Raw genomic sequence first — 20,237 nt, 5'->3', positions numbered from 1 at the left:
AATTGTCCAAAGTGCCCAAAGGTTTCTTAAAAAGTGTCAGTTCCTTAAAGTTCCCAGAAAAACAATCTTAAAGAGTTGCTTTGGTTCCTGGAAAAGTTTGTGAGTTTCTAACGATATCCCTCCGTTCTCAGTGGTTTCCTGAGCAGGTTCCCTATGCTCCATAAAAGAAGAAAACATCTTTGAGAGGTTTTTGAAGTCTTAAAAGGATCCATGTGTTCCTGGAAACATTTCCAATCACTGAAGAAGGTTATGTAGGTTCCTGGAAAGGTACCTGAGGCCTAACCTTCAGAAAACAAGTCTTACTTTTTAGTTCCGACAAAGGTTCTTGAAATGGTTCTTGAGTCTTTAGGTTCCTGTTTTACTGGGAAATGGATAACATAATCACCTCTGAGACTATCTTACCAGAACCTATATGGACCTGAAAGCATCAAGACTAGAACCATAACAAACACGGAGGATGTGAACCCAGAAAAGGTTTCTGTCCATGTTTTCTGATGCTATGCATTCGGTCAGATGTAACTGACTCCAGTCATTCTGGAGTCTGTTTAAAGACCTGGACCTAGATCAGAATTCATCTACTTGAGAGACTGTCTGAGGGGATTCTTCCTATTCCTCATCCGACTGAAACCAGGACTAGTGGAAGACCTGGATCTTCTGTGGAGACTCTTGAGGAAACACTTGTGGACTTTAAAGCTTGACTTGTGCTTGCCGCATCCACGAGGGTCGTGAGCAAAGTGACATCACACCATCAGACACGTCCCTTTGTTGGGGTTCTGTTCTTCGCCAACATTTTTTTTAACTACACAGATGTGGATCGGTGTAGAACATGGGGAACTTTTGAGAAGCTTCCAGAAAGTCTGTTTGCCATGAGGTGAAACCCGCACGGAGTACAAAAGATCCAAACGTTTCTTCTTCACGATTTCACGTCAGCTCATTTTTGTGCGACTGTCCTTGCGTAACGTATAACCAAGGCTTCACAGTGTTAACTCCCCTGTAGCTAAAACCATGTTTCTCTGTAGAACAAAGAGACATTAGATTTAAAGGAACAGGCCAACATTTCAGAAAATACTCTCGTTCTCTGTTTCTTTGAGATGGAGTTCCTCAGGGAGTCAACCTGGGTCCTCTGTGCTTCTTATTAAAACCTCTAGAGATTTTAAACTTCAACATGCATCTTGTTCTTCAGTCAGCCGAGAAGATGAGTAGCCTGGCTTAGCACGAGTGGACACAGGGAGAAACTTAGCCAGGTCAAAAGAGAAAATGATCCTCAAACAACTTCAAGTCTGTCTGTTTTTATCCTGTGAACTAACCGTTTAGTCAGCTATCCATCCTGTAGTCAGCTGGTGTTGATGACAGAGGTCTGTGATCCAATAAGAAGAGAGTACGAGGTGGGACACTTCCTGTACTGCCACAAACTAAGCAAAACACATGCTCACATTCTTCATGATTTTTATGTTTTATTCAAATGAAGCTCAAACTGTGTCGTCTGTAGCTCATAGGGGGAGAGTGGTCTTCCCGTAACCACAAGGTATCCGGTTCGATCCCCGCTCTCCCCCATAGTCCATGTTGAAGTGTCCTTGAGCAAGACACTGAACTGCTCCTTAATAACTTAGGATGGGTCAAATGCAGAGAAGAATTTCCCCAATAAAGGACACATTAGAATTATTATTAAACTGGTGTGGATATTACTATAATATATATATATATATATATATATAAACATTGTTTATCTTTTTTTTTAAGCCAAGATCTCTTATAATCCTCTTTAGTGTCTCAAATCAGCTGCACTTTGTTAGCTTTTAGCTCCCACAGTGAACACACAACAGGAAACAATAATGGATGTTGGCATTGAGCCGCTAACGTTACAAACAACATGAGGCCTGCGTCCTCTCTTCCTATTGGCTGATAGACCTCAGTCCTCAGATGGACATACTGTTATATCTGTGACGCTCACTGCTGTGCTTCTATTTATACTCCAGAGAACCGGAGTGTCTCCTGAAGTGACGGACTGCACCTTTTATGATGTATTAAACAGCTTCTGAATTACTCAGCGTGTAATAATAAGCTCCAGTGAAGGGGCTCCATATTTAAAAAGCATTATACAATCTATAACCTGACTGATAGATCAATATTATCTCTGAAGTGACCTGAAGACGTCCTGGAGGACCCGTCTGTCCTCGTCCATCTGTCCTCGTTTCTGTGTCACATAGTGGTGATGGAGAGGATGTGTGATGCTTTCAGTTCACTGTGTCTCTTACTGCCTCAGCATTTAAGTGTCATTAAAGTGTCATTATTGCCTTTAACGCGTCTCAATCTGTTCATCTGTCCTCAGTCAGCAAGGATCCAACTCACGTTAAAATGACTCAAATATGCATTAGGAAATATTATTATGTAAATTCATAAATATAAATTAAGATTAAAGAACATCCTAAAGTAACTAGCTTCCTGGAGAAACACTGCAGCCGCCATCTTGTGGAAATTATTTATAATATTATTATATCTTAAGTTAACTTCTTAATATATATATATATATTATTTAACGTCTTTATTTAATCACGAATGCTTCAGAAGAGGCAACTTGTTTATTTCCCTCTGTGACGTCATGACGCGCAGTGGGCGGGGCCTATGCGTCATACCCGGAAGTGATGTTTAGTCAGCAGACTAGGTGAAAACAACAACATCAGCTCTCTGTTGTGTCGTCTGGTGATCGCGGTCGTTTCTCCCGGTGATAACGGTCGTTTCTCTCGGTGGTCACGGTCCTATCCACCCGGTGTTTCCCCGGTGAGGGTGAGCAGGGAGCGCGCAGAGATGTGGATCCAGCCGGAGGAGGTGCTGATGGCCGGAGCGCTCTGGGTCTCTGAGCGGGCGAACCCGTTCTTCATCCTGCAGAGGAGGAAGGGACACGGCCGGGGGGGGGGGCTCTCTGGTGAGTTACTACAGTCCACTACAGTCCACTACAGTCCGGGTCTGTTTCATACAGTCCACTACAGTCCGGGTCTGTTTCATACAGTCCACTATAGTCCACTACAGTCCAGGTCTGTTTCATACAGTCCACTATAGTCCACTACAGTCCAGGTATGTTTCATACAGTCCACTATAGTCCACTACAGTCCAGGTCTGTTTCAGTCCACTACAGTCCAGGTATGTTTCAGTTCACTACAGTCCAGGTATGTTTCATACAGTCCACTATAGTCCACTACAGTCCAGGTATGTTTCAGTTCACTACAGTCCAGGTATGTTTCAGTTCACTACAGTCCAGGTATGTTTCATACAGTCCACTATAGTCCACTACAGTCCAGGTATGTTTCATACAGTCCACTATAGTCCACTACAGTCCAGGTATGTTTCATACAGTCCACTATAGTCCACTACAGTCCAGGTATGTTTCATACAGTCCACTATAGTCCACTACAGTCCAGGTCTGTTTCAGTCCACTACAGTCCGGGTCTGTTTCATACAGTCCACTACAGTCCACTACAGTCCACTACAGTCCGGGTCTGTTTCATACAGTCCACTAGTCCACTACAGTCCGGGTCTGTTTCATACAGTCCACTATAGTCCACTACAGTCCAGGTCTGTTTCAGTCCACTACAGTCCAGGTCTGTTTCAGTCCACTACAGTCCAGGTCTGTTTCATACAGTCCACTACAGTCCAGGTCTGTTTCAGTCCACTACAGTCCAGGTCTGTTTCAGTCCACTACAGTCCAGGTCTGTTTCATACAGTCCACTACAGTCCACTACAGTCCAGGTCTGTTTCAGTCCACTACAGTCCATGTCTGTTTCATACAGTCCACTATAGTCCACTACAGTCCAGGTCTGTTTCAGTCCACTACAGTCCAGGTCTGTTTCAGTCCACTACAGTCCGGTTCTGTTTCATACAGTCCACTACAGTCCAGGTCTGTTTCAGTCCACTACAGTTCGGTTCTGTTTCATACAGTCCACTATAGTCCACTACAGTCCAGGTCTGTTTCAGTCCACTACGGTCCGGTTCTGTTTCATACAGTCCAGGTCTGTTTCAGTCCACTACAGTCCAGGTCTGTTTCATACAGTCCACTACAGTCCAGGTCTGTTTCAGTCCACTACAGTCCAGGTCTGTTTCAGTCCACTACAGTCCAGGTCTGTTTCATACAGTCCACTACAGTCCACTACAGTCCAGGTCTGTTTCAGTCCACTACAGTCCATGTCTGTTTCATACAGTCCACTATAGTCCACTACAGTCCAGGTCTGTTTCAGTCCACTACAGTCCAGGTCTGTTTCAGTCCACTACAGTCCGGTTCTGTTTCATACAGTCCACTACAGTCCAGGTCTGTTTCAGTCCACTACAGTTCGGTTCTGTTTCATACAGTCCACTATAGTCCACTACAGTCCAGGTCTGTTTCAGTCCACTACGGTCCGGTTCTGTTTCATACAGTCCAGGTCTGTTTCAGTCCACTACAGTCCGGGTCTGTTTCATAAAGTCTAGTCTCTGTCCCTGTCTCTCTGTGTTAAGGTCTCCTGGTTTACCTCTGTCCCTGTCTCTCTGTGTTAAGGTCTCCTGGTTTACCTCTGTCCCTGTCTCTCTGTGTTAAGGTCTCCTGGTTTACCTCTGTCCCTGTCTCTCTGTGTTAAGGTCTCCTGGTTTACCTCTGTCCCTGTCTCTCTGTGTTAAGGTCTCCTGGTTTACCTCTGTCCCTGTCTCTCTGTGTTAAGGTCTCCTGGTTTACCTCTGTCCCTGTCTCTCTGTGTTTAGGTCTCCTGGTTTACCTCTGTCCCTGTCTCTCTGTGTTAAGGTCTCCTGGTTTACCTCTGTCCCTGTCTCTCTGTGTTAAGGTCTCCTGGTTTACCTCTGTCCCTGTCTCTCTGTGTTAAGGTCTCCTGGTTTACCTCTGTCCCTGTCTCTCTGTGTTTAGGTCTCCTGGTTTACCTCTGTCCCTGTCTCTCTGTGTTAAGGTCTCCTGGTTTACCTCTGTCCCTGTCTCTCTGTGTTAAGGTCTCCTGGTTTACCTCTGTCCCTGTCTCTCTGTGTTTAGGTCTCCTGGTTTACCTCTGTCCCTGTCTCTCTGTGTTAAGGTCTCCTGGTTTACCTCTGTCCCTGTCTCTCTGTGTTTAGGTCTCCTGGTTTACCTCTGTCCCTGTCTCTCTGTGTTTAGGTCTCCTGGTTTACCTCTGTCCCTGTCTCTCTGTGTTAAGGTCTCCTGGTTGGGACTCTGGATGTGGTTCTGGACTCCAGTGCCAGAGTGGCTCCTTACAGGATCCTGCTGCAGACTGCGGACTCTCAGATCTACTGGAACGTAGCCTGTGGTGGGTCAGCGGCGCCAGGACTCCTGTGATTGGCTGAGTGTGTGTGTTTGGCGGTTCTTGACCCTCATGTGTGTCTTACAGGCTCATCCAGGAAGGAGATCACGGAGCATTGGGATTGGCTGGAGGCCAACCTGCTCCAGACCATCTCCATCTTCGACAACGATGAAGACGTCATCACCTTCGTCAAAGGGAAGATCTCGGTACGTGACTTCCTGTTTAATCCCTCAGGTCGTTTCTGTGTTTTTCGTGTGCGTGTGATCCTGTCACTGAGTGATGTCACTTCCTGCAGGGCATCATTGCCGAGGAGAACCGGCTGAAGCAGGGGGAGGAGCAAGAGGAGGATTGTGGGAAGTTTCGAGAGGCGGAGCTAAAGATGAGGAGGCTGTTCGGGATGCCCGAGGAGGAGAAGCTGGTGAACTATTACTCCTGCAGCTACTGGAAGGGCCGAGTGCCGCGGCAGGGCTGGCTCTACCTGTCCGTCAACCACCTGTGCTTCTACTCCTTCCTATTGGGCAAAGAGGGTACGACCGGCCAATCACAGGACAGAGTTTAGTGATGTCATCTTATGTAGTGACCTGAAGGTACTAAGGGTACACATACATACCTGGAAGTCATTATGTAGTGACCTGAAGGTACTAGGGGTACATATACATACCTGGAAGTCATTATGTAGTGACCTGAAGGTACTAGGGGTACATATACATACCTGGAAGTCATTATGTAGTGACCTGAAGGTACTAAGGGTACATATACATACCTGGAAGTCATTATGTAGTGACCTGAAGGTACTAGGGGTACATATAAATACCTGAAAGTCATTATATCGTGACCTGAAGGTACTAGGGGTACATATACATACCTGGAAGTCATTATGTAGTGCCCTGAAGGTACTAGGGGTACATATACATACCTGGAAGTCATTATGTAGTGACCTGAAGGTACTAAGGGTACATATACATACCTGAAAGTCATTATGTCGTGACCTGAAGGTACTAAGGGTACATATACATACCTGAAAGTCATTATGTCGTGACCTGAAGGTACTAAGGGTACATATACATACCTGGAAGTCATTATGTAGTGACCTGAAGGTACTAAGGGTACATATACATACCTGGAAGTCATTATGTCGTGACCTGAAGGTACTAAGGGTACATATACATACCTGAAAGTCATTATGTCGTGACCTGAAGGTACTAAGGGTACATATATATACCTGAAAGTCATTATGTCGTGACCTGAAGGTACTACTTTCCAGTGTGTTGTATATGATGTACGTGTCCTCCCAGTGACCCTGGTGGTGCAGTGGACGGAGGTGACCCAGCTGGAGAAGAACGCCACTCTGGTGTTCCCGGAGAGCGTCCGCGTCAGCACGCGTCACACCGAACATTTCTTCTCCATGTTCCTGAACATCAACGACACCTTCAAGCTCATGGAGCAGCTCGCCACCATCGCCATGCGCCAGCTGCTCGACAACGAGGCCTTCGCCGCCGACCGCTCGCTGCCTAAACCCTGCAAGACGCTCAGGAATGTCTCTGCGCTCAAGAGGTATCACTCTGTTCCGTAAACTGTACCCCTGATGTCGGGGGAGGAATGTAATAGATCTACAGAAACAGCCTGGACGTCTTCGTCGTGGACCTTTTGACCCGATCAGGTGTTTCCTGTTTCTCGTCGTTGCTGCAGGGATTTGGACGCGCGGGCGAAGAACGAGCGCTACCGGATGGCGTTCCGGCTGACGCAGGACGAGCGTCTGGACGGACACACGGATTGCACGCTGTGGACGCCGTTCGCCAAGATGCACGTGGTCGGACAGCTGTTCATCTCCAACAACTACATCTGTTTCAACAGCAGAGAAGAAGACTTGTGTCAACTCATCATCCCTCTCAGAGAGGTAAACATGTTGTTTGTTGATGATTTGTCTCGATGTCTGTCCTCAATAATTAATTTATACGTATTTCTTACCATGCTCACCACACAGTGATTTTTACCCATCATCCTCTGCTCCTCAGGTGTCCATTGTGGAGAAGGCAGACAGCAGCAGTGTCCTGCCTTGTCCCGTCTCCATCAGCACCAAGAACAAGATGAACTTCCTGTTCGCCAACCTCAAAGACAGAGACTTCCTGGTCCAGCGCATCTCCGACTTCCTGCAGCGGACACCCGACAGCTCGTGGGGCGACACCAGCCCGCTGTCTCTGATTGGTCACTCGGTGCGTCACTCGCACGGGGGAGGGCCGTCAAATTCTCAGTTCCGATCACGGCTCTGAGCACAATTGATCACCGGCGACTGGTGCACAATGCATGCTGGGTAGATTTGTGTCTGACTTAGATTTGAGGTTTAATCTAAAGACGCATCCTGTGTGGTTCATAATAATAATAATAATAATAATAATAAAGCATATTTATGAGCAAAGTGTTTTACAGACATAAAAAAGAACAAAGGATAGCGTACAATGCATTTCTACATAAATGTATATTTACAAACGCATGTGAATAAATCCGGACGTGGTCTGTAAACCTACATGTGGCCTAAAGATCGAACAGGAAGTTACCGTTTCTGTGACTTCCTGTTTGTTTTTTCTGATGTGGTTTCTGTCCTCAGGCGTCCTCCAGTGCCCCCTTGTCCTCGGGGTCTGAGTCCGTCCACAGGGGGCGCCATTACCACCCTGGTCTGCCCACGGCCAGCCACGGTTTGCTGCAGCTCTACCACCAAGATGCTCCGGAGGACCTGGGACCCAAAGCCGTGAGTTCAAGTCCCAACACATTTAGATACTGGACTGGACTGGTACTGTTAGATACTAAGGAGTACTGTTAGATACTAAGGAGTACTGTTGGATACTGAGGAGTACTGTTAGATACTAAGGAGTACTGTTGGATACTGAGGAGTACTGTTAGATACTAAGGAGTACTGTTGGATACTAAGGAGTACTGTTGGATACTGAGGAGTACTGTTGGATACTAAGGAGTACTGTTGGATACTGAGGAGTACTGTTAGATACTAAGGAGTACTGTTGGATACTGAGGAGTACTGTTGGATACTGAGGAGTACTGTTGGATACTGAGGAGTACTGTTGGATACTGAGGAGTACTGTTAGATACTAAGGAGTACTGTTGGATACTGAGGAGTACTGTTGGATACTGAGGAGTACTGTTGGATACTGAGGAGTACTGTTAGATACTAAGGAGTACTGTTGGATACTGAGGAGTACTGTTGGATACTGAGGAGTACTGTTGGATACTGAGGAGTACTGTTGGATACTAAGGAGTACTGTTAGATACTGAGGAGTACTGTTGGATACTAAGGAGGACCAACAGATCTTTAGTTATTGATCCAGACTGATATGTGAACGTGTGAATTGAAGCTACAATGGAAAGGTACTGTGTCAGACTGTGGAAGTGAATTGTCACTTACTCCCATCTTGCCCTCTCCTCCCTCCTTCTCTCCTTCTCTCCTATTCCCCCCCTCCTCCTGTAGATGAAGGAGAAGATGAAGGAAGAGGCGTGGAATATCCATTTCTCAGAGTTCGGTCGAGGTGTCTGCATGTACCGAACCTCAAGAACCAGAGACCTCGTCCTCAACGGGATCCCCGAGCGCCTGAGAGGGGAGCTGTGGCTGCTGTTTTCTGGTCAGCAGTTAATTCACTTGTTCACATCCAAAGGTAAACAGAGTTTGTGTATTCACCTGTCCCCCCCCTTTTCGGTCCAGGAGCACAGAACGAGATGGCGACCCACCCTGGTTACTACGGCGACCTGGTGGAGCAGGCCATGGGGCTGTGTTCGCTGGCCACCGAGGAGATCGAGCGCGACCTCCACCGCTCGATGCCCGAGCACCGGGCCTTCCAGAACGAGACGGGCATCGCAGCGCTGCGCCGCGTCCTCACGGCCTACGCTCACCGCAACCCGGGGATCGGATACTGTCAGGTACAAAGGATTTAAGATACTGTCAGGTACAAAGGATTTAAGGTACTGTCAGGTACAAAGGATTTAAGATACTGTCGGGTACAAAGGATTTAAGATACTATCAGGTACAAAGGATTTAAGGTACTGTCAGGTACAAAGGAGTTAAGGTACTGTCAGGTACAAAGGATTTAAGATACTGTCAGGTACAAAGGATTTAAGATACTGTCGGGTACAAAGGATTTAAGATACTATCAGGTACAAAGGATTTAAGGTACTGTCAGGTACAAAGGAGTTAAGATACTGTCAAGTACAAAGGATTTAAGGTACTGTCAGGTACAAAGGATTTAAGATACTGTCAGGTACAAAGGATTTAAGGTACTGTCAGGTACAAAGGATTTAAGATACTGTCGGGTACAAAGGATTTAAGATACTATCAGGTACAAAGGATTTAAGATACTATCAGGTACAAAGGATTTAAGGTACTGTCAGGTACAAAGGATTTAAGATACTGTCTGGTACAAAGGATTTAAGGTACTGTCAGGTACAAAGGATTTAAGATACTGTCAGGTACAAAGGATTTAAGATACTGTCGGGTACAAAGGATTTAAGATACTATCAGGTACAAAGGATTTAAGATACTATCAGGTACAAAGGATTTAAGGTACTGTCAGATACAAAGGATTTAAGGTACTGTCCGGTACAAAGGATTTAAGATACTGTCAGGTACAAAGGATTTAAGGTACTGTCAGGTACAAAGGAGTTAAGATACTGTCAGGTACAAAGGATTTAAGATACTGTCAGGTACAAAGGATTTAAGGTACTGTCAGGTACAAAGGAGTTAAGATACTGTCAGGTACAAAGGAGTTAAGATACTGTCAGGTACAAAGGATTTAAGATACTGTCAGGTACAAAGGATTTAAGGTACTGTCAGGTACAAAATAGGATATTTTATATGTGAAATATAATGAAATGCAACCCCGAAATTAAAGACAAAACAAACCGATTATCGCCATGTCTGAACTGTATTTAATGTGAAACATTAACGTTAGTAATAACATACATCATACTTACCCTAATCCTGCTCAGTGCGATTCATTTTGAATACATAGAGTACACAGTCTGTGTACTATACGTGGGCCATAAATAAGTAGAATAATGAGATATTAGAGTATTTAAAAACAGACACTTTCTCTCCTCCAGGCCATGAACATCGTCACCTCTGTCTTGTTGCTCTACTGCCCGGAGGAGGAAGCCTTCTGGCTGTTGGTGGCGCTGTGTGAGCGGATGCTGCCCGACTACTACAACACCAGGGTCGTAGGTCAGTAACGACAGAGGGGTCGTAGGTCAGTAACAACAGAGGGGTCGTAGGTCAGTAACAGCAGAGGGGTCGTAGGTCAGTAACGACAGAGGGGTCGTAGGTCAGTAACAACGTCGGGGTCGTAGGTCAGTAACGACAGAGGGGTCGTAGGTCAGTAACAACGTCGGGGTCGTAGGTCAGTAACGACAGAGGGGTCGTAGGTCAGTAACAACAGAGGGGTCGTAGGTCAGTAACAGCAGAGGGGTTGTAGGTCAGTAACAGCAGAGGGGTCGTAGGTCAGTAACAACAGAGGGGTCGTAGGTCAGTAACAACACCAGGGTCGTAGGTCAGTAACAGCAGAGGGGTCGTAGGTCAGTAACAGCAGAGGGGTCGTAGGTCAGTAACAACAGAGGGGTCGTAGGTCAGTAACAGCAGAGGGGTCGTAGGTCAGTAACAGCAGAGGGGTCGTAGGTCAGTAACAGCAGAGGGGTCGTAGGTCAGTAACAGCAGAGGGGTCGTAGGTCAGTAACAACACCAGGGTCGTAGGTCAGTAACAACAGAGGGGTCGTAGGTCAGTAACAACAGAGGGGTCGTAGGTCAGTAACAGCAGAGGGGTCGTAGGTCAGTAACAGCAGAGGGGTCGTAGGTCAGTAACAACACCAGGGTCGTAGGTCAGTAACAACAGAGGGGTCGTAGGTCAGTAACAACAGAGGGGTCGTAGGTCAGTAACAACAGAGGGGTCGTAGGTCAGTAACAACACCAGGGTCGTAGGTCAGTAACAACAGAGGGGTCGTAGGTCAGTAACAACAGAGGGGTCGTAGGTCAGTAACAACAGAGGGGTCGTAGGTCAGTAACAGCAGAGGGGTCGTAGGTCAGTAACAACACCAGGGTCGTAGGTCAGTAACAACAGAGGGGTCGTAGGTCAGTAACAGCAGAGGGGTCGTAGGTCAGTAACAGCAGAGGGGTCGTAGGTCAGTAACAACACCAGGGTCGTAGGTCAGTAACAACAGAGGGGTCGTAGGTCAGTAACAACAGAGGGGTCGTAGGTCAGTAACAGCAGAGGGGTCGTAGGTCAGTAACAACAGAGGGGTCGTAGGTCAGTAACAGCAGAGGGGTTGTAGGTCAGTAACAACACCAGGGTCGTAGGTCAGTAACAACAGAGGGGTCGTAGGTCAGTAACAACAGAGGGGTCGTAGGTCAGTAACAGCAGAGGGGTCGTAGGTCAGTAACAGCAGAGGGGTTGTAGGTCAGTAACAACACCAGGGTCGTAGGTCAGTAACAACAGAGGGGTCGTAGGTCAGTAACAGCAGAGGGGTCGTAGGTCAGTAACAACAGAGGGGTCGTAGGTCAGTAACAACACCAGGGTTGTAGGTCAGTAACAGCAGAGGGGTCGTAGGTCAGTAACAGCAGAGGGGTCGTAGGTCAGTAACAACAGAGGGGTCGTAGGTCAGTAGCAACAGAGGGGTCGTAGGTCAGTAACAACAGAGGGGTCGTAGGTCAGTAACAACACCAGGGTTGTAGGTCAGTAACAGCAGAGGGGTCGTAGGTCAGTAACAGCAGAGGGGTCGTAGGTCAGTAACAGCAGAGGGGTTGTAGGTCAGTAACAGCAGAGGGGTCGTAGGTCAGTAACAACAGAGGGGTCGTAGGTCAGTAACAGCAGAGGGGTCGTAGGTCAGTAACAGCAGAGGGGTCGTAGGTCAGTAACAGCAGAGGGGTCGTAGGTCAGTAACAGCAGAGGGGTCGTAGGTCAGTAACAGCAGAGGGGTCGTAGGTCAGTAACAGCAGAGGGGTTGTAGGTCAGTAACAACACCAGGGTCGTAGGTCAGTAACAACAGAGGGGTCGTAGGTCAGTAACAACAGAGGGGTCGTAGGTCAGTAACAGCAGAGGGGTCGTAGGTCAGTAACAGCAGAGGGGTCATAGGTCCGTAACAGCAGAGGGGTCGTAGGTCAGTAACGGCAGAGGGGTCGTAGGTCAGTAACAACAGAGGGGTTGTAGGTCAGTAACAACACCAGGGTCGTAGGTCAGTAACAGCAGAGGGGTCGTAGGTCAGTAACAGCAGAGGGGTCGTAGGTCAGTAACAACAGAGGGGTCGTAGGTCAGTAACAGCAGAGGGGTCGTAGGTCAGTAACAACACCAGGGTCGTAGGTCAGTAACAACACCAGGGTCGTAGGTCAGTAACAACAGAGGGGTCGTAGGTCAGTAACAACAGAGGGGTCGTAGGTCAGTAACAGCAGAGGGGTCGTAGGTCAGTAACAGCAGAGGGGTCGTAGGTCAGTAACAACACCAGGGTTGTAGGTCAGTAACAACAGAGGGGTCGTAGGTCAGTAACAACACCAGGGTCGTAGGTCAGTAACAACAGAGGGGTCGTAGGTCAGTAACAACAGAGGGGTCGTAGGTCAGTAACAGCAGAGGGGTCGTAGGTCAGTAACAGCAGAGGGGTCGTAGGTCAGTAACAACACCAGGGTCGTAGGTCAGTAACAACAGAGGGGTCGTAGGTCAGTAACAACACCAGGGTTGTAGGTCAGTAACAGCAGAGGGGTCGTAGGTCAGTAACAGCAGAGGGGTCGTAGGTCAGTAACAGCAGAGGGGTTGTAGGTCAGTAACAGCAGAGGGGTCGTAGGTCAGTAACAGCAGAGGGGTCGTAGGTCAGTAACAGCAGAGGGGTTGTAGGTCAGTAACAGCAGAGGGGTTGTAGGTCAGTAACAGCAGAGGGGTTGTAGGTCAGTAACAACACCAGGGTCGTAGGTCAGTAACAACAGAGGGGTCGTAGGTCAGTAACAACAGAGGGGTCGTAGGTCAGTAACAGCAGAGGGGTCGTAGGTCAGTAACAGCAGAGGGGTCGTAGGTCAGTAACAGCAGAGGGGTCGTAGGTCAGTAACAACAGAGGGGTCGTAGGTCAGTAACAGCAGAGGGGTCGTAGGTCAGTAACAGCAGAGGGGTCGTAGGTCAGTAACAGCAGAGGGGTCGTAGGTCAGTAACAGCAGAGGGGTCGTAGGTCAGTAACAGCAGAGGGGTCGTAGGTCAGTAACGACAGAGGGGTCATAGGTCCGTTTTATTAGTCTCAAACTCTAAAACATTGTACTGATATGTTCTCCCATGTTCTCCCCTGAATGAGTATCTGGTTTCCTGGAGAGGCAGCTCTGAGCACAGTGTCCTCAGGTGTGTCCTCAGGTGTGTCCTCAGGTGTGGCCTCAGGTGTGGCCTCAGGTGTGGCCTCGGGGAGCGCTGCCCTGGCTCATGTAGCTGCTGTCCCCCTGCAGGTGCTCTGGTGGATCAGGGCGTGTTTGAGGAGCTGACTCGAGCCTTCCTCCCTCTCCTGTACGAACACATGCAGGAGCTGGGTGTGATCTCCACCATCAGCCTGTCCTGGTTCCTCACGCTCTTCCTGTCCGTGATGCCTTTCGATAGCGCCGTCCTATTGGTCGACTGCTTCTTCTACGAAGGAATCAAGGTCACCTTTCAGGTCAGGCTGCACTAGAATCAGCTGCTTCTTCTGCAAAGGGGGCGTCGAGGTCATCTCAACAGCAACTCCACACACACACACTGTGTAACTGCTCCGTCTACCTGCAGGTGGCGCTGGCGGTGCTTCACGACAACATGGATGCCCTGCTGTCCTGCAGCGACGAGGGAGAAGCCATGACCATCCTGGGCAGGTAGGAGGTCAGACTGCAGTGTGAAGGAGTGGGAAATAAATCAATCTAAGCGCGTGTGTGTGCGTGTGTGTGTGTGTGTGTGCGCGCAGATACCTGGATAATGTTGTAAACAAACAGACTGTGGCTCCTCCCATCCCTCACCTGCACGCCCTGTTGACGAGCGGAGACGATCCTCCACCTGAGATTGACATCTTCGAACTCATCAAGTCATCGTATGAGGTCAGACTGCTTCAGTGTCTCAGTCTAACGCTCATGGGTGTTTTTTTTTTTTGGAGGTAACATCTGTTTCTTCTTCTCTTGAGCAGAAGTTCGGCAGCTTGCGCTCCGACGTCATCGAGCAGATGAGGTTCAAGCAGAGGTTAAAGGTCATCCAGTCGCTGGAGGACACGGCCAAGAGGAGCGTGGTGGGTGAGATGTTTTGGCTGATTGCTAACATTCTAATTATAGACGTGGTGTTTACGTGTGTGTGTGTGTGTGTGTGTGTGTGTGTGTGTGTGTGCGTGCAGGTGCGAGCGATGATGACGGAGTCGGCCTTCAGCATCGAGGAGCTGGAGGAGCTGTACTGTCTCTTTAAGGTGAGACTTAAAGGGGCGTGTTTTGGTGTGTTTGAATGTAAACATCCTGAGTCTCCCGGAGCGTCTAAAGCTCTCTTTTGAACCCTCAGTCCAAACACATGACCAGCTGTTATTGGGGCTCCAGTAGCTCGGCGGCCGAGCGCCACGACCCCAGCCTGCCCTACCTGGAGCAGTACCGCATCGACCCGGCCCAGTTCGCCCAGCTGTTCGCCTCGCTGGCGCCCTGGGTCTGCGGAGGCCACACCTCCACGCTGTCGGCCCGCCTCTTCAGGCTCCTGGACCAGAACAAGGACGGGCTGGTCAACTTCAAAGAGTTCGTCACCGGACTCAGTGAGTCCTGAATCGGGACCGCCTCCTCGCTCCGGAGTCCCCGAGGGGGGTCTGGATGTCAGATTTAAATATTTAAATGAGTGGGTCAGAGTGTGTGTGTGTGTGTGTGTGTCTGCAGGTGGGATGTACCACGGAGACATGACGGAGAAGCTCAAGCTGCTGTACAAGCTCCACCTCCCACCAGGTAGGTGTGTGTGTGTGTGTGTGTGTGTGTGTGTGTGTGTGTGTGTGTGTGTGTGTGTGTGTGTGTGTGTGTGTGTGTGTGTGTGTGTGTGTGTGTGTGTGTGTGTGTGTGTGTGTGTGTGTGTGTGTGTGTGTGTGTGTGTGTGTGTGTGTGTGTGTGTGTGTGTGTGTGTGTGTGTGTGTGTGTGTGTGTGTGTGTGTGTGTGTGTGTGTGTGTGTGTGTGTGTGTGTGTGTTAGAGACTGTGTGTGTGTGTGTTAGAGACTGTGTGTGTGTGTGTTAGAGACTGTGAGTGTGTGTGTTAGAGACTGTGTGAGTGTGTGTGTGTGTGTGTGTGTTAGAGACAGTGTGAGTGTGTGTGTGTGTGTTAGAGACTGCGTGTGTGTGTGTGTGTGTTAGAGACTGTGAGTGTGTGTGTGTGTGTGTGTTAGAGACAGTGTGAGTGTGTGTGTGTGTGTGTTAGAGACTGTGTGTGTGTGTGTGTGTGTTAGAGACTGCGTGTGTGTGTGTGTGTGTTAGAGACTGCGTGTGTGTGTGTGTGTGTTAGAGACTGTGTGAGTGTGTGTGTGTGTTAGAGACAGTGTGAGTGTGTGTGTGTGTGTGTTAGAGACTGTGTGTGTGTGTGTGTGTGTGTTAGAGACTGCGTGTGTGTGTGTGTGTGTGTTAGAGACTGTGTGAGTGTGTGTGTGTGTTAGAGACTGTGTGTGTGTGTGTGTGTGTGTTAGAGACTGTGTGTGTGTGTGTGTGTGTGTGTGTGTGTGTGTGTTAGAGACTGTGTGTGTGTGTGTGTGTGTGTTAGAGTGTGTGTGTGTGTGTGTTAGAGACTGTGTGTGTGTGTTAGAGTGTGTGTGTGTGTGTGTGTTAGAGACTGTGTGTGTGTGTGTGTGTGTATGGGTGTGTGTTAGAGACTGTGTGTGTGCGTGTGTGTGTGTGTGTGTGTTAGAGACTGTGTGTGTGTGTGTGTTAGAGACTGTGAGTGTGTGTGTGTGTGTGTTAGAGACTATGTGTGTGTGTGTGTTAGAGACTGTGTGTGTGTGTGTGTGTGGGTGTGTGTTAGAGACTGTGTGTGTGCGTGTGTGGGTGTGTGTTAGAGACTGTGTGTGTGTGGGTGTGTGTTAGAGACTGTGTGTGTGTTAGAGACTGTGTGTGTGTGGGTGTGTGTTAGAGACTGTGTGTGCGTGTGTGTTAGAGACTGTGTGTGTGCGTGTGTGTTTGTGGGTGTGTGTTAGAGACTGTGTGTGTGCGTGTTTGTGTGTGTGTGTGTGTTAGAGACTGTGTGTGTGTTAGAGACTGTGTGTGTGTGTGTGTGTGTGTGTTAGAGACTGTGTGTGTGTTAGAGACTGTGTGTGTGTGTGTGTTAGAGACTGTGTGTGTGTGTGTGTTAGAGACTGTGTGTGTGTGTGTGTTAGAGACTGTGTGTGTGTGTGTGGACTGTAATTAAAATTTAAGATTTTGGCTGCAGGTACAACTTCTAGGCGGCCGTCTGTAGCCTTTGTTTATTTGTTTGTTTGTTTATTTATATTTGTGTGTTTGTTTTGCAGCTGTTTGTCCCGAGGAGGCGGAGTCTGCCCTGGAGGCTACACACTTCTTCACGGAGGAGGAGCCACAAGGTACACGGATAAATACTGTAAACTACTACGTCACTGCAGTATTTGTACTACTCAGTTGCACACGGTGTATTTGTTTTGTTGTTGCCACGTCACGGATGAACACAGCTGTTTGGAGGACAAACAAGTAAACAAATAAACAAAGACTTGACCTGCATGTGGCGGACATCCAGGATGAAATAGAACCGTAGTTACATCCGTAATATTAGTGGTTTAACCCTGTGCTGTGACATCATCGATGGGCGTGGCCAGATGATCAGAGCAGGAAACATCCATCGCTTTAAACTAACAGTTTAAACTCTTGTATTCTTTTGTGATGATGATGATGAAGATGATGAAGGTCTGTCTGTTTGTACAGGTGAGAAGGGGAAGGATGGAGGCGCAGACAGCGAGGAGAAGAAAGGTAAATGCCCATCCCCACCCCCTCCCCCTGTCAGCAGAGCCAGGTTCCACTGTTACCCGACCACAGGTGTGTGAGATCGATGACCTCTGACCTCCGTGTGTTGTTTCAGAGGAGAAGGTGAAGGACTACCGGTACTACCTGAGAATGTGGGCCAAAGAGAAGGAACCCAAGACGGAGACCATCAAAGACCTGCCCAGGATGAACCAGGTGAGGACAAGACCAGGTCAGGGTGTTGTGGTGTTGAAGTGCGGTCCTGAGTGTGTGTGTGTGTGTGTGTGTGTGTGTGTGCAGGAGCAGTTCATCGACCTGTGTAAAACCCTGTACAACATGTTCAGCGAGGAGCCTCTGGAGCAGCAGCTGTACCACTCCATCGCCACCGTGGCCAGCCTGCTGCTGCGCATCGGAGAGGTCGGCAAGAAGTTCAACAACAACAACGGCGGCAGGAAGGCCGACGACGCCCCCGCCGCCGCCGCTCAGGCTCCGCCCCTCCAACCTCAGAGGGAGGAGGGCCCCGGCGAGGGGGGTTCGGGCGAGACCCAGGTGTGCCGGGCTCTGGCCGACGCTCAGTTGGAGCCGGCGGCCCCGGACGAGGAAACCAAAGACGACGACGCGTCGCTGTCGTCGTATTCGGTGGTGAGCTCCGGCTCGCTGCAGAGCGAGGACATCGGCGATGACGCCGTGCTGATCGGCGGCGGCGGCGGTCAGAGGCGGGGCAGCGTGCTGGATGTCGATTGGTCGATCACCTTCGAGCAGGTGCTGGCGTCGCTGCTGACGGAGCCGCCGCTCGTGGACTACTTCGAAAAGAAGAGGGACTTCCAGAACAAGATGGCCGCCAGCAAGGCGCAGAGGGCGGTGGAGCGTCAGACGAGCTCCGCCTCCGACCACGAACTCGCTCAGCATTCCACCTGAGTCGCCGCCACCTGTCCGTCTCACGCCCTCACTCACCTCCACGAGCAGGAAATAGATGTTGTTATGAATAAATAACCTGGTTCTGTTCTCTGAGAGAGTTCACCAGTTTATCTCCTGATCATCTGGATCAACTAACAACCACATCCTCTACAGGTATTAACTCCTTCATCGACCAATCAGTGTATCAATCTGGTTACAGAAAGGGGGCGGGGTTTACAGCATCTGACCAATCACAAACAGGAACCGGTCTGACGTCAGCAGAGCGTTTAAAAACTATATTATCAGAGAAATATGAAGAAGTTATAGACAGAATTCAGAAGTGACACGTGAAGGAACCGCTGGTAATAAATCACTGACTGAATGTGTTTGTTACTTTCAGTCTGAAATATAACTTCTTTATATATTTGTGTCATATTATCTAATGATCTACATACCGAGCTCTGATTGGCCAATAGCGTCAGTTCCCGTTGTGGTCTACCAGGTAAGAAGAGAACCTCTGGACAACAGGACAACAACACATCATATAAGTTCATTTGTCTTGTTGTTGAGGATCAGCAGTAATATATTTAAATATTCTGAGACACAAACCTAACAGACGAGCAAGTAAACTGTCATCTGGCAAAACTACGGAAGCCTCGAAGTCCCAAAACGTTAAACCAAGTAAAAATAAAAACCTAAATCGTTCTGTATAATCAAATAATAATTCCTCGAACTTTCTTAAAATCTGAAGAAAGATTGAACGTTATTATTGTTTGGAAGATAAAAGTCAAAGTTTATCGGAAAACGATGAAAGAAATAACTTTAAATAAGTTGATTTATGTTGGAAACAGGCGGAAATTAAAAACTTTTTTTTTTTTTTTAATGATTTTAAGAAAAATTAAACTCAGTTACATGAACATAAAATGTTATCCAGAGAAAATAAACTTGTTAAAATGCTTTAGTTCCTTACGTTCAGATATATTAGCTGCATATTAATACAATCATATTACCTGTTTTACGTCTTTTATTTTGACGTCACTGAAGCCTTGTTTGTTTGTGCTGATGACATCACTGATGACATCACTCCTGTTTACTTCATGTTGAAACAACGATGTCAGAGGATGTTTTTATTTAGCTGTTTCTCTCTCGCTGTCTTTACTGTATTTATATAGCTTTTAATGTGTATGTTGTCTAATAAATACTGAAAACAATTCCCTTTTCTTCCTCTGGCCTTGTGTTTAGAGACTTTTAGGCTTTTTGTTGCTCAGTAAAATGACCCTCAATCTCAGAGCTGTTGGAATCCTTTCAATGCTAAGGAAAGGTAGATAAAGGTAGGTAGCCTAGTGTAGCCTAGTGTAGCCTAGTGTATCCTAGTGTATCTTGAGTCTATCCTAGTGTAGCCTAGTGTATCTTGAGTCTATCCTAGTGTATCCTAGTGTATCTTGAGTCTATCCTAGTGTAGCCTAGTGTATCTTGAGTCTATCCTAGTCTATCCTAGTGTAGCCTAGTGTATCTTGAGTCTATCCTAGTGTAGCCTAGTGTATCCTGAGTCTATCCTAGTGTAGCCTAGTGTATCCTGAGTGTATCCTAGTGTAGCCTAGTGTATCCTAGTGTAGCCTAGTGTATCTTGAGTCTATCCTAGTGTAGCCTAGTGTATCCTGAGTGTATCCTAGTGTAGCCTAGTGTATCCTAGTGTAGCCTAGTGTATCTTGAGTCTATCCTAGTGTAGCCTAGTGTATCCTGAGTGTATCCTAGTGTAGCCTAGTGTATCCTGAGTGTAGCCTAGTGTATCTTGAGTCTATCCTAGTGTAGCCTAGTGTATCCTGAGTGTATCCTAGTGTAGCCTAGTGTATCCTGAGTGTAGCCTAGTGTACTTGAGTCTATCCTAGTGTAGCCTAGTGTATCCTTAGTGTAGCCTAGTGTATCCTGAGTGTATCCTAGTGTATCCTGAGTGTAGCCTAGTGTATCCTGAGTGTATCCTAGTGTATCCTGAGTGTATCCTAGTGTATCCTGAGTGTAGCCTAGTGTATCCTGAGTGTATCCTAGTGTATCCTGAGTGTATCCTAGTGTATCCTGAGTGTATCCTAGTGTAGCCTAGTGTATCCTGAGTGTATCCTAGTGTATCCTG

At 47.9% G+C, this 20,237-nt stretch overlaps 1 protein-coding gene across 1 annotated transcript; it reads left to right on the top strand.

Moving 5' to 3' along the window:
* Nucleotides 1-2,629: 2,629 nt before the first annotated feature.
* LOC117737595 (TBC1 domain family member 9B) lies at nucleotides 2,630-19,313 on the top strand. The gene is made up of 22 exons (XM_034543650.1): nucleotides 2,630-2,923; nucleotides 5,166-5,276; nucleotides 5,358-5,476; nucleotides 5,566-5,797; nucleotides 6,566-6,824; nucleotides 6,960-7,167; nucleotides 7,286-7,483; nucleotides 7,876-8,016; nucleotides 8,749-8,899; nucleotides 8,980-9,194; nucleotides 10,374-10,491; nucleotides 13,732-13,934; nucleotides 14,042-14,124; nucleotides 14,214-14,343; nucleotides 14,430-14,528; nucleotides 14,631-14,699; nucleotides 14,789-15,029; nucleotides 15,148-15,213; nucleotides 16,753-16,821; nucleotides 17,177-17,221; nucleotides 17,331-17,428; nucleotides 17,513-19,313. Exons 1-22 carry the CDS (start codon nucleotides 2,806-2,808, stop codon nucleotides 18,128-18,130), a joined length of 3,591 nt encoding a protein of 1,196 aa, XP_034399541.1. The 5' UTR covers nucleotides 2,630-2,805; the 3' UTR covers nucleotides 18,131-19,313.
* Nucleotides 19,314-20,237: the final 924 nt, after the last annotated feature.

Source organism: Cyclopterus lumpus, chromosome 10 (genome assembly GCF_009769545.1).
Source record: "Cyclopterus lumpus isolate fCycLum1 chromosome 10, fCycLum1.pri, whole genome shotgun sequence".
Lineage (NCBI taxonomy): Eukaryota > Metazoa > Chordata > Actinopteri > Perciformes > Cyclopteridae > Cyclopterus > Cyclopterus lumpus.
This window is presented reverse-complemented; position numbering and strand designations above follow the sequence as displayed.